Source organism: Haliotis asinina, chromosome 10 (assembly GCF_037392515.1).
Source record: "Haliotis asinina isolate JCU_RB_2024 chromosome 10, JCU_Hal_asi_v2, whole genome shotgun sequence".
Taxonomy (NCBI): Eukaryota; Metazoa; Mollusca; class Gastropoda; order Lepetellida; family Haliotidae; genus Haliotis; species Haliotis asinina.
Genome location: NC_090289.1, coordinates 50,553,258 through 50,567,886, shown reverse-complemented (window position 1 = coordinate 50,567,886; position 14,629 = coordinate 50,553,258). Strand labels below are relative to the sequence as shown.

The window sequence follows — 14,629 nt, the reverse complement described above, 5'->3', positions numbered from 1 at the left end:
TTATGACTTAAAATCATCATAAGAAATCACCCATTCACAGGTTCGATAAAAACATATTTAATATCATCTTTTTCATAAGGTATTTCACGAGTTTGGATTGAAGCTATAACTTGTGTCCGTTAGAGTGCCTTAGAGCCACCATGTCCACGCACCCCCGTGGAGTCGGGGGTCGGCCCTAGGATCAGGATCTTTGTTGGCAGGAGGGACCATGGTTTCCCTGTACTCTTCAAGTCTGGCCAGCAACGACTGAACCTGGTCTGGGTTCGTGGAAGCTATGTTGTGGAATTCGCACGGGTCGCTGGGAATGTGAAACAAACATGGCGACACTTCCGGTTGACAGTTCGTTTCGGCATCAGCCGGTTTCTTGCCGCAATTAACTTGCACTGGATGGTTATGCTTATAGAGTACTTTCACGAATTCACTTCCAGAGGTTTGTTTAATCTTGGTGTCCTTTCCTTCTGGTGGCGGGTACCAAGAATCGTCTTTACCTCCTGAGATATCTCCCATAACAAGTTTATACTCCCCAACTCTAATCGATGAAAAGTTCTGTATGGGATCAATGTTATGTAAGATTTCATTTCTAACACCAGCACCATTGTTCGACAACATTTCCCACAGATTGTAGCCATCTTGGTTCCTGAGCTTGTTGACGTCACCACCGGCAGCGTGGTAGAGGGTTGGCAGCCAATCAGTGATGTGCATCATGTTCTCCTGGACGTACCCGGATGTAGAAAGTAGAGGGCTGTAGACGAAGCCATTTCCCCTCACTCCCCCTTCCCATACCGTGGCTTTGCAGCCTCTGGGGAAATACGCAGAACTAACAGTACGTCAGATCAGAAACCTTGAAAGAACGTCGTAAATGTGATACCTGCCGTCACTTTATGATGACACTGTATCATTTCAAAAAAAAAAGAAATTATATTTGGATCAGTATAAACCAGAAAACTCTTCCCCCTGATTTAAGTGACACATGCACTCAGAAGGAATACTATGTATTACTGAATAGTAGTCACAGGGGCCACGAATCTTTCACATGATTATAACTAAACTGTTATACAATGACTCCATACACTATATCGCGTTAATCTCAGTGATGCGGTGCCCCCAGTAATGTGGTGCCCATTGACCACAAATAAATTATTCTTGACTAGATGGGATGTAGAATGTACTGCATATCTGCACGTGGCAGAACTGTTGACGAACCGAGCACCATACTGTTGTCACTGAAGCGTGTTCTTGTTCAGAAAGCTTTGACAAACGTTGATACACATACCTAAGCGGCCAGTTGCTTGCGGCATTGTGGTCAAACCCATTGGTAGGACCGCCGTTGTCGGTGGTAAAGACGATGATGGTGTTATTCATCATCCCCGTCTGCTGCAACGTCGCCGTGACGTTACCCACGGCTTCATCCAGTGCCGACACCATGCCTGAAGCAATCACAGTATAAACATTACAAGGAAGAACGGGCAATGCGGACACGAGTTCTTACAAAGATCGCACATTTAATGTGAGGGATTACACTTTCTCTGTAAGATGTTGGGTTAGCTAGTGATTATGTGCCTCAATCTCATGGTATGGATTCAAATCCCGAATGCAACATTAAAGTACTAGAATCTGTACTTTACTGACAAAGTGCAATCCTAAATATAACATGTCTTACATTTGATCACTTTCTAAATACCACAGTCTATTCAGAAAGTCGCACCGAATGGAATGTACAAGGTTAGCCTATTCTCGTTATCGTGGAGGCGCATTAACACGTTACGCAATGGTCAAGACTGGCGTCTTCTTGTTGCTGCGAGCTTGTTTAAAACGCAAAAATCATCACTATTCCAGTTAGTATAATGCAGTCTGGACCGGTCTGGACCAGACAATCCAGTAACTGAAATCATGAGCATCTACAAAACTGGGACGTGATTGCAAGGATTGTTAATGAACCCGCTCTTACCACCAGCACGATCGTTTCTATCGCTGATCTTCAAGGGAATATGACAACTGTTGAAGTTGTGAGATCATCGGAGGCAAGACCCGTGTCTTGCAATGTTCAGAACAAGATGCCTGAGGTCCGTTGGCATGGAAATCGGTCAAATCTACTACATTACGTCAACTTTAGCATCAAACGCGTTGATTTGCACAGTAAATCGGTGAAAAGCTTTCTGACCTTTCTAAAACTTAAATATACTTTTTATCACCAAACATTTTCCTCGATACGTCACGATTTCAGGAAACTGTTCGTACATGCTATAGATGTATGTTAGATATTTACTGTAACCCGCTGTCTCACTCTTGTCACCGGCAGAAGACTAACCTATATATATGTAGTCGGCTTTGAATAACAGAAATTAAAATACATTTTACCGGCAAACATTCTCCTCGGTACGTCACTGAAATCTTTGTATCTGTCGATGTATGTCTGTGGTGCTGCAATAATATCTTCTCCTCCGTAGTTCCCAGCATGCACTGCTTGGAAGGCAAGATAGAGGAACAGCGCCTGCGCATGAACAGTAGAACAGACTTGTAAACGCGAACACTGAGTTACACTGCAATAGTATAGACTGTGCACAATCACTGTGAGACTGTGCTTCAGAAACATGAAATAAAAGTAAGTGGAAAAATATTTTTATATATTCATAATTTTCGCTTCTTTTATCCTATTAGCCCGTCTTTCAAAGTTAGGGATACGCCGAATATGCTTTTTACATCCTTATATCCTTATTCATATACTGTTGTATGCGGCAGGCAGGATGTGAACACCAGATTGGTACACATGTGACAGGCAGGATGTTAACACTAGTCTAGTATACATGTGACAGACATGATGTGAACACAACCCTGGTACACATGTGACAGACAGGATGGGAACACCAGACTGGTACACATGTGACAGACAGGATGGGAACACCAGACTAGTATACATGGGACAGACAGGATGGGAACACCAGACTAGTATACATGTGACAGAGGGTGTGAACACCAGTCTAGTATACATGTGACAGGCAGGATGTGAACACCATCGTGGTACGCATGTGGCAGGCAGGATGTGAACATCAGACTGGTACACATGAGACAGACAGGATGGGAACACGAGACTAGTATACATGGGACAGACAGGATTTAAACACCAGACTGGTACACATGGCATGCGTGAACACCATTTCCACAATTTAGTAATTATTACTTGATATCGTCAGATAGCCTCCCGCACACACCTTTGATTGGTTATGAGCTTTAATGACGTCACTGGCCTCTGACGCAAACAGTGTTGTGGAGTATTGTTCATCATCATCATGCACCACGTCCAGGTTCCGGCGGAAGTCCAGCCCCCACATGTCCTGAAACACAACCCCAGCAACTCTCTCAACAGCTAATCAAATAATGGAACAGATAAACCTGTGACTACAAGCACGAGTAACACCCTGTACCACGGGTACCCGATGGCACCACTCAACCAAATGAGAGTGCTTGACCATCCGATCTGCAAAGTATTCAAAAACACGATTACTAATTAAATAATTAACCTGTGTTCAAAAACATAGCAATGCGTACTTTATTTGCCTACTTTTGAACTGATATATCTACTACAGAGGCTACATAAATACGAGGGGATGTCAATAAGTTTTGAGACTTGAGCATTTTTCATACCCAGGTGTCACAGCCTATGGTACGACATTGAACCTTGGGGTGTAGCTGATGTGATATATAAGTTTTGGTATCCTACTCTCAGAAGTTATTGAACAGCTCACATTGACAGAAAGAGACCCCTCCTCGCGGCAGTGAAAATGAATAAAATTGAGTATAGAGCAGTAATTATGTTTTTAGTTCTTGAAGGAAACTCGGCGAAGAACATTGAAGAAAGGCTTTCAGCAGTTTATGGGAAGTCTTCCCCTTCATCTGCTACCATCAAACGATAGGTCAATGAATTTAAGCATGGTAGAGAGAGTCTTGAAGATGACCCCCATCCAGGTCGCCCAACAACAGGCACTAGTCAGGAAAACATTGACAGAGTGCATAGACTTGTGCTGGAAAATCGTCGAATCACACTCCACGAGTTAGAGGAGACCACAGGCATTTCACACGGATCCATCGAGACAATTCTTCACGAACATCTCGTCATGTCTAAGGTGTGCGCAAGATGGGTGCCAAGAATGCTTACAGATGACATGAAGCAAACAAGGGTCACCATAAGCAACTCCATGCTAACCAGATACAACAAGAATCCAGAAGATTTTCACTCTAGGCTAGTAACCAGTGATGAAACCTGGATCCACCACTATGATCCTGAGAGCAAACAAGAATCCATGGAATGGAAACATGTCACTTCTCCCAGGACCAAAAAGTTCAAAGCCTCCAGATCAGTGCAGAAGGTAATGTCGACAGTCTTCTGGGATAGCAAAGGCGTCATCCACATACAATGTAGATTACTTCACAAAAGGAAGAACAATGAATGGATAATATTACGCTAACTTGTTGAGGCAAGTGCGACAGTCAATCAAGGAGAAGCGCCGGGGCAAGGTCAGACGTGGTATTATTCTTCTAAATCAAGACAATGCTCCAGTACATTCCAGTGCATCCCCCCTACTCTCCAGACCTGGCACCAAGTGATTACCATCTGCTCCTAAATCTCAAGAAACCCTTGCGTGGTCGTAGATTTCAGGATGATAATGAGCTTATTGCTGCTACTGAGGCTTGGTTTGAGGACCAAAATGGCGCCTTCTACAGAGATGGCATCAGCGACTGGCAGAAAAGATGGAACAAGTTTCTTGACTCACAAGGGGACTATGTTGAAAAATAACCAATATTTTGCGTTTTTCTATGCAAGGCTCAAACCTTATTGACATCCCCTCGTATGAGTAGACTGTCAACACTATTGAGTTCGAGGTGACGATGTACTCATACAACGATGATATACAACTGAGATGATACTCGTCGCTGTCAACTCGTACTCAGATGTAACATATACAGTTCTACATATCTGAAAACAGATCTCGTTGGTAGGCCTAAATAACTGTTAGAAAACACATCATGTGTAGAGTTACTACTCACCCCTGGACCCTCGCTTGTGTGGTCGAAGTAGTCTTCCTTCCCCGTGTAGTAGCCAAAGTGGGAATCGAACCCGCGCATAGTTGGAATGTAATCCTTTTTGAAGAAGCCCAAGTGCCACTGAAAAATGCATTGTAGTGTAGAGTAAAGTTGTATTAGAATGTGTATATGACAGGAAACACATGATTACACACACGCTCTCATACCACTGGAATCGCTTGAATCCCTGTTCCTTTATGAGCCTGTTCGTGTCTGAACCAGACAGTTCAGTGACATACATCTACACAATTGTGATACGATGTATCAAACAGGTCTGCCTATCAGATCCCGTTAGTCGTTCCTGACGACAAAATAATCGCAGCCACTCGCGTTTAGACATGGAATGAATCAAGTAATTAAAATGATTGCCGTGCTAAAATTTTGTTACAGTTGACAAGTGTAATAGTTTGAACAGAAATATGTAATTAACTGAACTTTCCATTTTTTAAAAAAAAAAACATTATTATTTTTGACGGTACCAACCAGTGGGAGCACTGTCCTTGAGCTGGTCAGTGTTTAGCTCACCTTACCAACGATGTGGGAAGAGTATCCCAGCTCGTTGAGATACTGTGGCATGATGGTCTCGTTCAGAGACAGGCCATACGGGGTAGTCTCCTTGATAACCTTGTGTTGCAGACCTGCACATAGACTAACGATTAGTTTCTGGAAATATATAACGTTGACAGAAAGAAAATAGACTATACATTGAAAATGAAACCCACCGCAGTGAAACTGAAAATAACATGGCTCAGGGAATGGAGACAGACACATACTGGGGCGTTCGGGTAACCTGGTGGTGAAAGTGTTCGCTAGTCAAGCTGAGGACCAGGGTTCGATTCCCCAAATAGATACAATGAGTGGAACGTGTTTCTGGTGTCCCAGTCGTGATATTGCTGGCATGTTGATAAAAGCGGCGTAAAACTAAACTCACTCATTCATCTTTCACTCACTCCTAGATCCAAAGAACCATGGACCTTGATCCAGCAGTTAGTGAAGGTTTTCCGACATGCAGCCCCTGGAGACAAGCGTCATGCGATGAGCGTCATGCCCAAGACCAGTGTTCGAATCCCTTCAACGCGTGAAGCCATTTTCTAGTGCATCAGTATTGCTAAAAGCAATATAAAACTACATTTACTCACTTATTCACCTGAAAAATGGCTGCCGTCACTCACGTTAGTCTATTGGGTCGAGGTTTCATATGTTTCCGCTCACCCGTGGAAGGGACCGTCGTTCTTATCTGTGTGTATAAAATGTGCATAACCTGTGTCCCCAATCCTGTGTGTAGGGGATGTCCATTTCACCTGTGTTTATGGGATATCTGACTCACCCGTGTGTCCACCTAGCCTGTGTGTGGGAGATGCCCATCTCACCTGTGTGCATGGGATGTCTGACTCACCCGTGTGTCCCCCTAGTCTGTGTGTGGGATATGTCCATCTCACCTGTGTGTATGGGATATCTGACTCATCCGTGTGTCCCCTTGCCTGTGTGTTGGGGTGTTCATCTCACCTGTGTGTATAGGGTGTCTGCCTGTCATGATGGCGCTTCTCGTCGGGGTACAGAGTGGAGACACGTAGTAGTTGTTGAGAATGACGCCATTGTATGCAAGCTTGTCCAAATGGGGCGTCCTGATCTTAGAACCATGGAAGCTGACGTCACCCCAGCCCTGGAATTATTGAATGCTTTACTATCCTAGTACCTATAAACAACTCCGATACACATATACACATAAGGAGTAATAAACTGTTCATGTCCCTGCCATAAAACAACGCTAACCACCGTCAGTCCGAAAGATTTATCATTCATTAAAGGAAATATTCATGTTTTTGTTAAACAAGCATAAGATAACGTACAATATTGATGGTTTATGTTACGTAACAGCAATACAGGTATATTAACAAGCCTGCACTTATTGATTATACTTACCAGATCATCAGCAACAATGAAGATAATGTTTGGGGGCTTTGCCTGTGACGTCACACACACCAGCAGTAGCACAATAATCAAAGCCGGCTTCATTGTCCAGTTGATTATTCTGAAGAAGCTTCGTTTGACTACGATAGAATATCTCAGACCATTTAACCCTAAACAAAGAGTAACGTACGGTTACCTACAGGAATGATGCACGATGCGACTTGAGTAACGCGACTGAAATTATCTAAAATACGACTTTTTTCCTGTCGTCACGTGACCAAGATACGACCGCCATTGATAAGATATAAACCATGTGCAATGGTCATTGTGTTCAAGTTCATCGCTGAATAATACTGACACAACACGTCACGATCTTTAAGAATCAGACAACACAATTCTTGTTTATAATATATTCCACGTTCGCATTAGTGTGCAGTAATGTTTATTGCACAGGGAAAATGAAAATAAGTCATGCATCATTCAAAGTCAGGTGTAAGATTACTTTCCAATGCTAAACAAGTGTCTGAAGTGACAGATATATTCTTTACTGGCAAGGGGCGTAACCAAGGGGGTAAGGGGTAGTCGAGTGGTTAACTTGTTACGTCGAAGACCCTGATTCCATTCCCACATTGGTGCAAGCCATTTCTGGTGTCCCCCGCCATGATATTACTAGAATATTGCTATAAGCAGCGTAAAACCAAGCTTATTCACTCATTTACACCTATTTGGTAAATAGTGTATCGTTGAATAAATGACACAACGCAACGATAGAGAAACATTTTTATTCATCATTATTAAACATGTCTGCCGATAATATTTGGTATGCTGATCAAGCCTTGTTCATCCGCCAGCCATGGTCCCCATGCCCCACCATGAAGGGCGGGATTGGCCCGGGGGTCTATCGGTTTGTTGGAGGGCGGAACCATCGTTTTCCTATACTCATCTATCCTGTCCAACAGAGCCTGCACTTCCGCCGGATGTGACGCAGCAATGTTGTGGAACTCACACGGATCGCTTGGAATGTGGAACAAGCATGGAGCTACCTCGGGTTTACAGTTGAACTCAGCATCCAGCGGTTTAGGTCCGCATTTCACTTCAATAGGCTGACCGACGACAGCGATGTTGTCAGAGGCAGGGTTGCCGCTGAGGAACCGGTTTATGTCGACTGCATCAGCTTCCGGTGGTGGATACCACGAGTCATATTTACCGCCCGAGATATGCCCATCTATCAGCTTGAACTCGCCCACTCTTATAGCTGAAAAGTTTGCTGTTGGATCGATGTTGTGTATAATCTCATATCTCACTGCCGGACCTTTCGTTGACAACATTTCCCACAGATTGTAGCCATCTTGGTTCCTAAGTTTGTTGACGTCACCTCCGGCTGCGTGGTAGAGAGTTGGCAGCCAGTCAGTGATGTGCATCATGTTCTCCTGGACATACCCGGATGTAGAAAGTAGAGGGCTGTAGATGAAGCCATTTCCCCGCACCCCTCCTTCCCACATGGTGTTCTTGCAGCCCCTGGAAAATGAGAATGTGACAAAGAATGGTCAGCTTTCATAATGACAAGCATCCCAATCATGTTCGCTGGTTTTAAAGTCGTCCCTGAAATTATATCCTTTTGATAAACTGGAGCCTCGTTAGGCTTTGAGATTCAAAGGTTTTGGCAATACAGAAATCCAAGGAGTTGATATTAGACTTTACTGAGGATAAGGTGTCCTGCACACTGACCCATCCAGTTTGAGAAGCATTTGGTGATGCGAAGAACACAATGTGGCCATGAGGTTACGCGTATTTAACGTTATACCCATGTCTCATGTTCTCAATATTTAATACCTGAGTGGCCAGTTACAAGCAGCGCTCCTGTCGTAACCGTTGGTGGGCCCGCCGTTGTCTGTAGTGAAGATGATGATGGAGTTGTTTAACATCCCTGTCTCCTCCAGTGTCTGGAAGACGCTGGCGACGGAATCATCCAGTGCTGACGTCATGCCTGCAACATCCCCGTGTGTCAAACAACATCGTAAGCAACCTGTTGATAAAGGTTCGTATTCCGCCATAAATAACGAAGCATCATAAGGTTACTATACATAGATGGATAGAAAACAGGCTAACTATTCTCGAAACGTTCGTAGCCCTACGAACTTCTTAAGTCCATTCTTAACACATTGGCTACGATCAATGTTAAGAATTCTTAGGGCTACGAACGTTTCGAGAATAACGGTATCTCCTTGTTTGCAGACAGGCATATATCATATTTATCTTCAGAATCCCGACATCAGTCCCCTAAACTTACCTCTGATATATTTTTGTGTTAAAATGCCGGTCACTCATATTCTGAACACAGTAGACTAAAATTACCAGCAAAGGTCTTCCTTGGAACGTCTTCGATGTCAGGGAATCTCTCGACATATTTCTGAGGTGCCTGGACCGGATCGCCATTGTAGTTCCCAGCATGCACTGCTTGGTGTGCCAGCCACAGGAAAAGAGGCTACAGAAACCGGAACTGACATCATTGATTACCAAACGAAATGAGAAGCGAACGTTGTGAGATTTTCAAATGAGACATGAGGAAATGTGACAGATGTAGAACAGGCTATACAACTGATCTGACAGTACATTAATGCTCAAAATGTCAGAAGCTAGTTCGTCCAGTCTTAATTTTCTGGTGTGTTGTTAGAGTATATAACCTTATCGGGCACTCTGACTAAAAGAACCTCAACATACGACAACACTGCTCTTAAAATATATGCCACAAATTCGAAGTAAATGTTTAAAGCAACAGTAAACATTCCGGCTTTAGTTTTGCTGTAGTAACTGGTATGGTCAGTTATACTTTTTTGAAAGATGCTATGTTTTCCACTTTTCCTATCACACAGGCGACGTTTTGCATCTGCAAATTAGGCATCTATCAATAGCTGTATTCCACCACATCCATACTACGTGAATATGTAACAGGTGATTTTACCCCTCTTTTAGCATCATTTAAGCAATATCGCGACTCGAAACATCAAGTATTGGCTTTGTGACCATATCAGAAATAGCACAATTAACCACTCGGTTTCATCGCGGCCCATGCAAGAATGGTCTGGGGTATAATGTAATCAATAACTATGACGGAGTTGGTACACTTGCATGCTTCGCAATTACCAGTGTTCAACACAAGCACAAGAAGAATCTACAGGTATACAAAAAAACAAAACACTGTTACATCCTTTCCTGATGGTCCTACCTGTGATGTATTGTGGAGTCGGAGAATCGCGTTTGCTTCCTGTGTGTACAGCTCGGTGGAGTATACTTCACCATAACCCCGTTCTATTGCCTGGTTCCGCCGGAAGTCGTAACCCCAATATCCCTGGGGATAAAGTTTAAAATATTTGACAAAATAACCTTTTGATAAATTTCATGACAATATTTGCACTGACCATGAACTTTATATTTCTGTCAGGGTAGAAAATAATAGAACTATAAATGCATGAATGCATATGAACCCTCATCATCGATATCTCCAGGGTATAAGTTCCGAAAAGTCTCCACTATACCCTGGATGCATCTACGGCTCAGCCCGATAAATTTATTACCTCCCTGGGCTGGCTTTTTATCCAATCAGGTGTCTACGCTGGGAAGTTGAACCAATCACAATTCACTTTCGCTTTTTAAATTATCTAACCGATTAAACTTGGCAAACCATGCAGATGTTCTCTGAAATAGGTAGATGGGGTTCATGCATATATATTTTAAAAGTGTCGAACCTATAAATTTGTCTGTATGATTTCCCCAAATTGTGAGTCCCCCAGAATGTGGGGGATTAACGTCTCAGTGAATACTGCAGTTTTCTTGTTTCACTGAATGATACGTTAAAGTAGATCGAGTACGGAAAACGCCAAATTGTGAGTCGCACGGCGAGCAAACCTTCGCAGTTGCGACTGCTATCTTTGTTGACACGGCGGCCTAGCTGATTGTCTACTGTGAGAATGCGGACCCAGCAAAGGGAGGTAATATAATTATCGGGCCGATCCGTAGATCCGTCCAGGGTATAGTGGAGACTTATCGGAACGAATACCCTAGAGATATCGAGGATGATAAACCCTGTGGAAAAACGAAACATGACTTTGATGATGTTTTAGGATGGATATTTAATAATCACCCAAACACCATTACGCTAATTATGCAACATGAGAAATTACGTAATACTTATGGATGCCACCTGTTGCTGGTATGACTTTTCAAACTGAAAGCAACTTCCCTTTCATTGCAATTGAGGCAAACTTTCAGGGTATGCTGAAATAATAGGCTTGTCCCTAGCAAACATCGAGTAGTATATATTAGATATGATGTAGGTATTACCCCCCATCCGTCCTCGGCGGAGTGGTCGTAGTAATCCTCGTGGCCGAGGAAGAAGCCGAAGAAGGAATCGAAACCTCTCCTAGTGGGGGTGTGGTTCTCTGTATAATGACCCAGGTGCCACTACACATGTAAAAAACCGTTTTGTTACAGTGAATAGATTGAGACATTAACTTGCACCAGAGACCATATAATAGATTATAATAATCTATTATATGGTCTCTGCTTGCACGCTGGGGCATGGTAAACACCCCTTACCTCCGAAACAGCAGTTGCCGGTAGTCCCGTTTCTATGGATACCCTCAGTCTATTTCACAGTCCCTGAACCATATTATTTGCCCTCCCTGCTAAAGCCTTAAATGAAGCAAGTCTATTTTTCACCAGGTTCAAACTCTGGTCTCCCTGGGGCTCCTTTTCAATTTAAATGGGTTTATTTGGTACTATCAAAATTGTATACATTCACAGACTAAGATTTAGCAGGGATACCCTTTGCCTGGTCATCGTGTTAGTCCGCACTAATGTTTGCTGGTCTTCAGCAAAAGGGCTTGTCGAAAGAGTTGACTAACGGGATTGGTTGACACGCATCATAGACTGATAATTTACAGACCGACGCCATATAACTGAAATATTACTGAGAGTGACGTTAAACGACAAAACGAAGGAAATGAAAAAGTACTGTCAGATTTAGGCTTCTAGTATGGTATTAAAAGTGGTTGAGATTAATTTGACAACATGTTAAAAGATCATGATGTGGAACTGCAGTGACAGTCATTGGTTTATGCATTGCCTAAGACAATAATCACACAATTATCATTGTTTATATCCATCAAACGCCGTAGAGACGATGCGTCGCCCATACCTTCCCCACTATGTGAGTGGCGTACCCGAGCTCCTTCAGATACTGTGGCATGATGGTCTCGTTCAAAGACAGGCCGTACGGAGAGGCACCAATGATCACGCCATGCTGCATGCCTGTGTCAGAATGTGGGGGATTAACGTCTCAGTGAATACTGCAGTTTTCTTGTTTCACTGAATGATACGTTAAAGCAGATCGAGTACGGAAAACGCCATCGCTTTTATCTTGTATAAACTCTTCTTCCGGATACGGCATTTATCTTTGACCCATATGAAAACATACCTGAATGGGATAAATTACTCGTATATCTGACTATTATCTGTTGTATGGGGGTGCCTCCCAGTAAGTACTCTACCCCAACCCCACCCCCCTCCACCCCCACCCAGTAGTTACTGTCTCTGCCCCTCCCCCTCACCTGTATGTATGGGGTGCCTCCCAGTAAGTATGGCAGTACGGGTAGGACTGCAGATAGGGGACACGTAGTAGTTGTTCAGGATGATGCCTTTGTACGCCAGGGAATCGATGAACGGAGTTTTGATTTCCGATCCATGGAAGCTGGTGTCATGCCACCCCTTGAAGCAACAACAGCATCAACAACAACAACAACAACAACAAAAGCATCATCAACAACAACAACCGATCCAGATACGTAACGAAATATACGACTTCATTTATGGCAACTTCGTGTTTGTTGCCTGAGCAACGTTGCAACTTATATACGTACACGTTATCAAAGTAACCGCGGTACCCAGTAGTAGCATAATGGCGGATGAGGTCAGGTGGAGAGTGGGGATAACACACAGTACAAGTCATGAAGTGAATTTTCAAGGATTAAATTGTACATAGGCTTACTGAGTGCTGCATGAGTATAGCATTCGAGATAACCGCCGACCCGGAGGCCCAGCGCTAGTTGTCGCTGTATCGGACCGGCAGTTTTAAACATTTGCAACCATGGCCTTCAGTAATGTATTATGTGGCAATGTATTTTCAGAAAGCTGATGTCATTCCTGCTGATTTCATTCAGGGCCTGTACATATTACAGCCTGCGGGCCCTGACGGTCAGATGTGAAATTTAAGCTTTGCAAATACTGAGTGAACAGTCGATATGAAAGTGTATCCCTTGATTACATCTACATGATCCATCTACATGATCCATCTACATGATCCAGACTTAGGGGTACGTCTACACTGACCAAGGCCACGTCACTTTGATAACCTATTCTCATTTACGTTTCATTTTATTCAAGATTACGACAAGCATGTCTGGTATCAACGTGATGTCAAACCTTGACAGGTGACCTGGATATCATATCTGATGGCCTAGTCTGTAGTCCCTATTCATCATTATATTGGAGATAAAGGACGAGTTTCACTATCGCTATGTGATAGTTTCATTGCAGGCCATTGAGCTCGATTCCATTCCACCGTGCCATTATCGTAATACAAATGTTCTCAATGAAGCAAGTCTAGATTTTCTCTGAGTGTTTCCCACCTCACTAGGGCTCCTTTTCAATTCTTTACGTGCCCCAACATACATGTATACATTTTCAATGACTACATGTATGTCTAGGTTCTCTTCAAGATCTATGAGAAAAACTTATCACTGGTTGACCCAGATTTGTGACAGTTTTTCACTTGCTCCCATATCACTGCAACTGTTGACAAAATTCGCTGACCAGAAAACACAATAATACTACACACTGGGTTTAACACACTGGTGTAGCAGTAGGTAGATCGTCACGACATGGACCAGAGCCGACACCCGATTCCATGTATTCCTCACTCTGACCTTGCGGTGTTTCTGAAACCATGGCGACCCCACTCGTTCCACTTACCATGTCATCAGCGACAATGAAAATGATATGAGGACGCGTTGATTGTAGTGCTACATGCTGGATGACTGTTAGCAGACACAGGGACAACACCTCAAACCACGTCATCATGTATGGTGCCGTGTAAGGTTCCTGTGGCCTGGTAGTGATTTCTCGGACAGGGATTACTTAACGTTTCTCCCTGGCATGACCTCAAGCTCATATCTTTCCAAATCTGTCGTTATCTGTATTAGAATTTACGTCAGACTTACTATGCATAGGATAATCTGTCAATTTATGTATAATTATATTCCGATTGCCTGCCAGCAGACGAAAGTTACAAATCATCCTGATACACACTGCTTTGAACATATAAATTTGCATTGTGATTATTCCTTCCCATGGGTTCAGTGTGATTGCTAAATGGAATAATAACAGCTTCGAAGTGACCAAATATAACAGGTGTAGCAGATCATTTAGACAAAGAGCTTTCTGAACCTTTAGAACTGACCTGAGATGGATAGATATTTTAGTTATCTGTATGAATCAGGGAGGGCATAGGTCGAGTTATGTACATAGATAGTATCTCAGTCTTCAGGTAAAACGCGGTAACGGCTTGGGGTCACTGGATGGG

General features: G+C 43.2%; 2 protein-coding genes across 2 annotated transcripts; both read right to left on the bottom strand.

The window, feature by feature from the left end:
• Positions 1-41: 41 nt before the first annotated feature.
• LOC137299168 (arylsulfatase B-like) lies at positions 42-7,253 on the bottom strand. The gene is made up of 8 exons (XM_067831721.1): positions 7,003-7,253; positions 6,586-6,742; positions 5,605-5,717; positions 5,044-5,160; positions 3,210-3,332; positions 2,359-2,491; positions 1,274-1,427; positions 42-799 (listed from the first exon to the last, which is right to left on the bottom strand). The coding sequence occupies exons 1-8, from the start codon at positions 7,093-7,095 to the stop codon at positions 130-132; spliced, it is 1,560 nt and encodes a 519-aa protein (XP_067687822.1). The 5' UTR covers positions 7,096-7,253; the 3' UTR covers positions 42-129.
• Positions 7,254-7,758: 505 nt separating this feature from the next.
• LOC137298097 (arylsulfatase B-like) lies at positions 7,759-14,235 on the bottom strand. The gene is made up of 8 exons (XM_067830174.1): positions 14,020-14,235; positions 12,600-12,756; positions 12,188-12,300; positions 11,332-11,451; positions 10,217-10,339; positions 9,346-9,475; positions 8,824-8,977; positions 7,759-8,508 (listed from the first exon to the last, which is right to left on the bottom strand). Exons 1-8 carry the CDS (start codon positions 14,125-14,127, stop codon positions 7,785-7,787), a joined length of 1,629 nt encoding a protein of 542 aa, XP_067686275.1. The 5' UTR covers positions 14,128-14,235; the 3' UTR covers positions 7,759-7,784.
• Positions 14,236-14,629: the final 394 nt, after the last annotated feature.

Bases quoted from the DNA above. Each gene is read 5' to 3' on its own strand.
- LOC137298097 (XM_067830174.1), bottom strand. From the start codon at position 14,127: ATGATGACGTGGTTTGAGGTGTTGTCCCTGTGTCTGCTAACAGTCATC. The intron at 12,301-12,599 runs GTGAGGGGGAGG...ATTCTGACACAG, and splicing joins GAGGCACCCCATACATACAG to GCATGCAGCATGGCGTGATC. The intron at 9,476-10,216 runs GTAGGACCATCA...CGGTTTCTGTAG, and splicing joins GACTCCACAATACATCACAG to CCTCTTTTCCTGTGGCTGGC.
- LOC137299168 (XM_067831721.1), bottom strand. From the start codon at position 7,095: ATGAAGCCGGCTTTGATTATTGTGCTACTGCTGGTGTGTGTGACGTCA. The intron at 6,743-7,002 runs GTAAGTATAATC...CAATAATTCCAG, and splicing joins TCATTGTTGCTGATGATCTG to GGCTGGGGTGACGTCAGCTT. The intron at 1,428-2,358 runs GTAAAATGTATT...TGATTGCTTCAG, and splicing joins ACCGAGGAGAATGTTTGCCG to GCATGGTGTCGGCACTGGAT.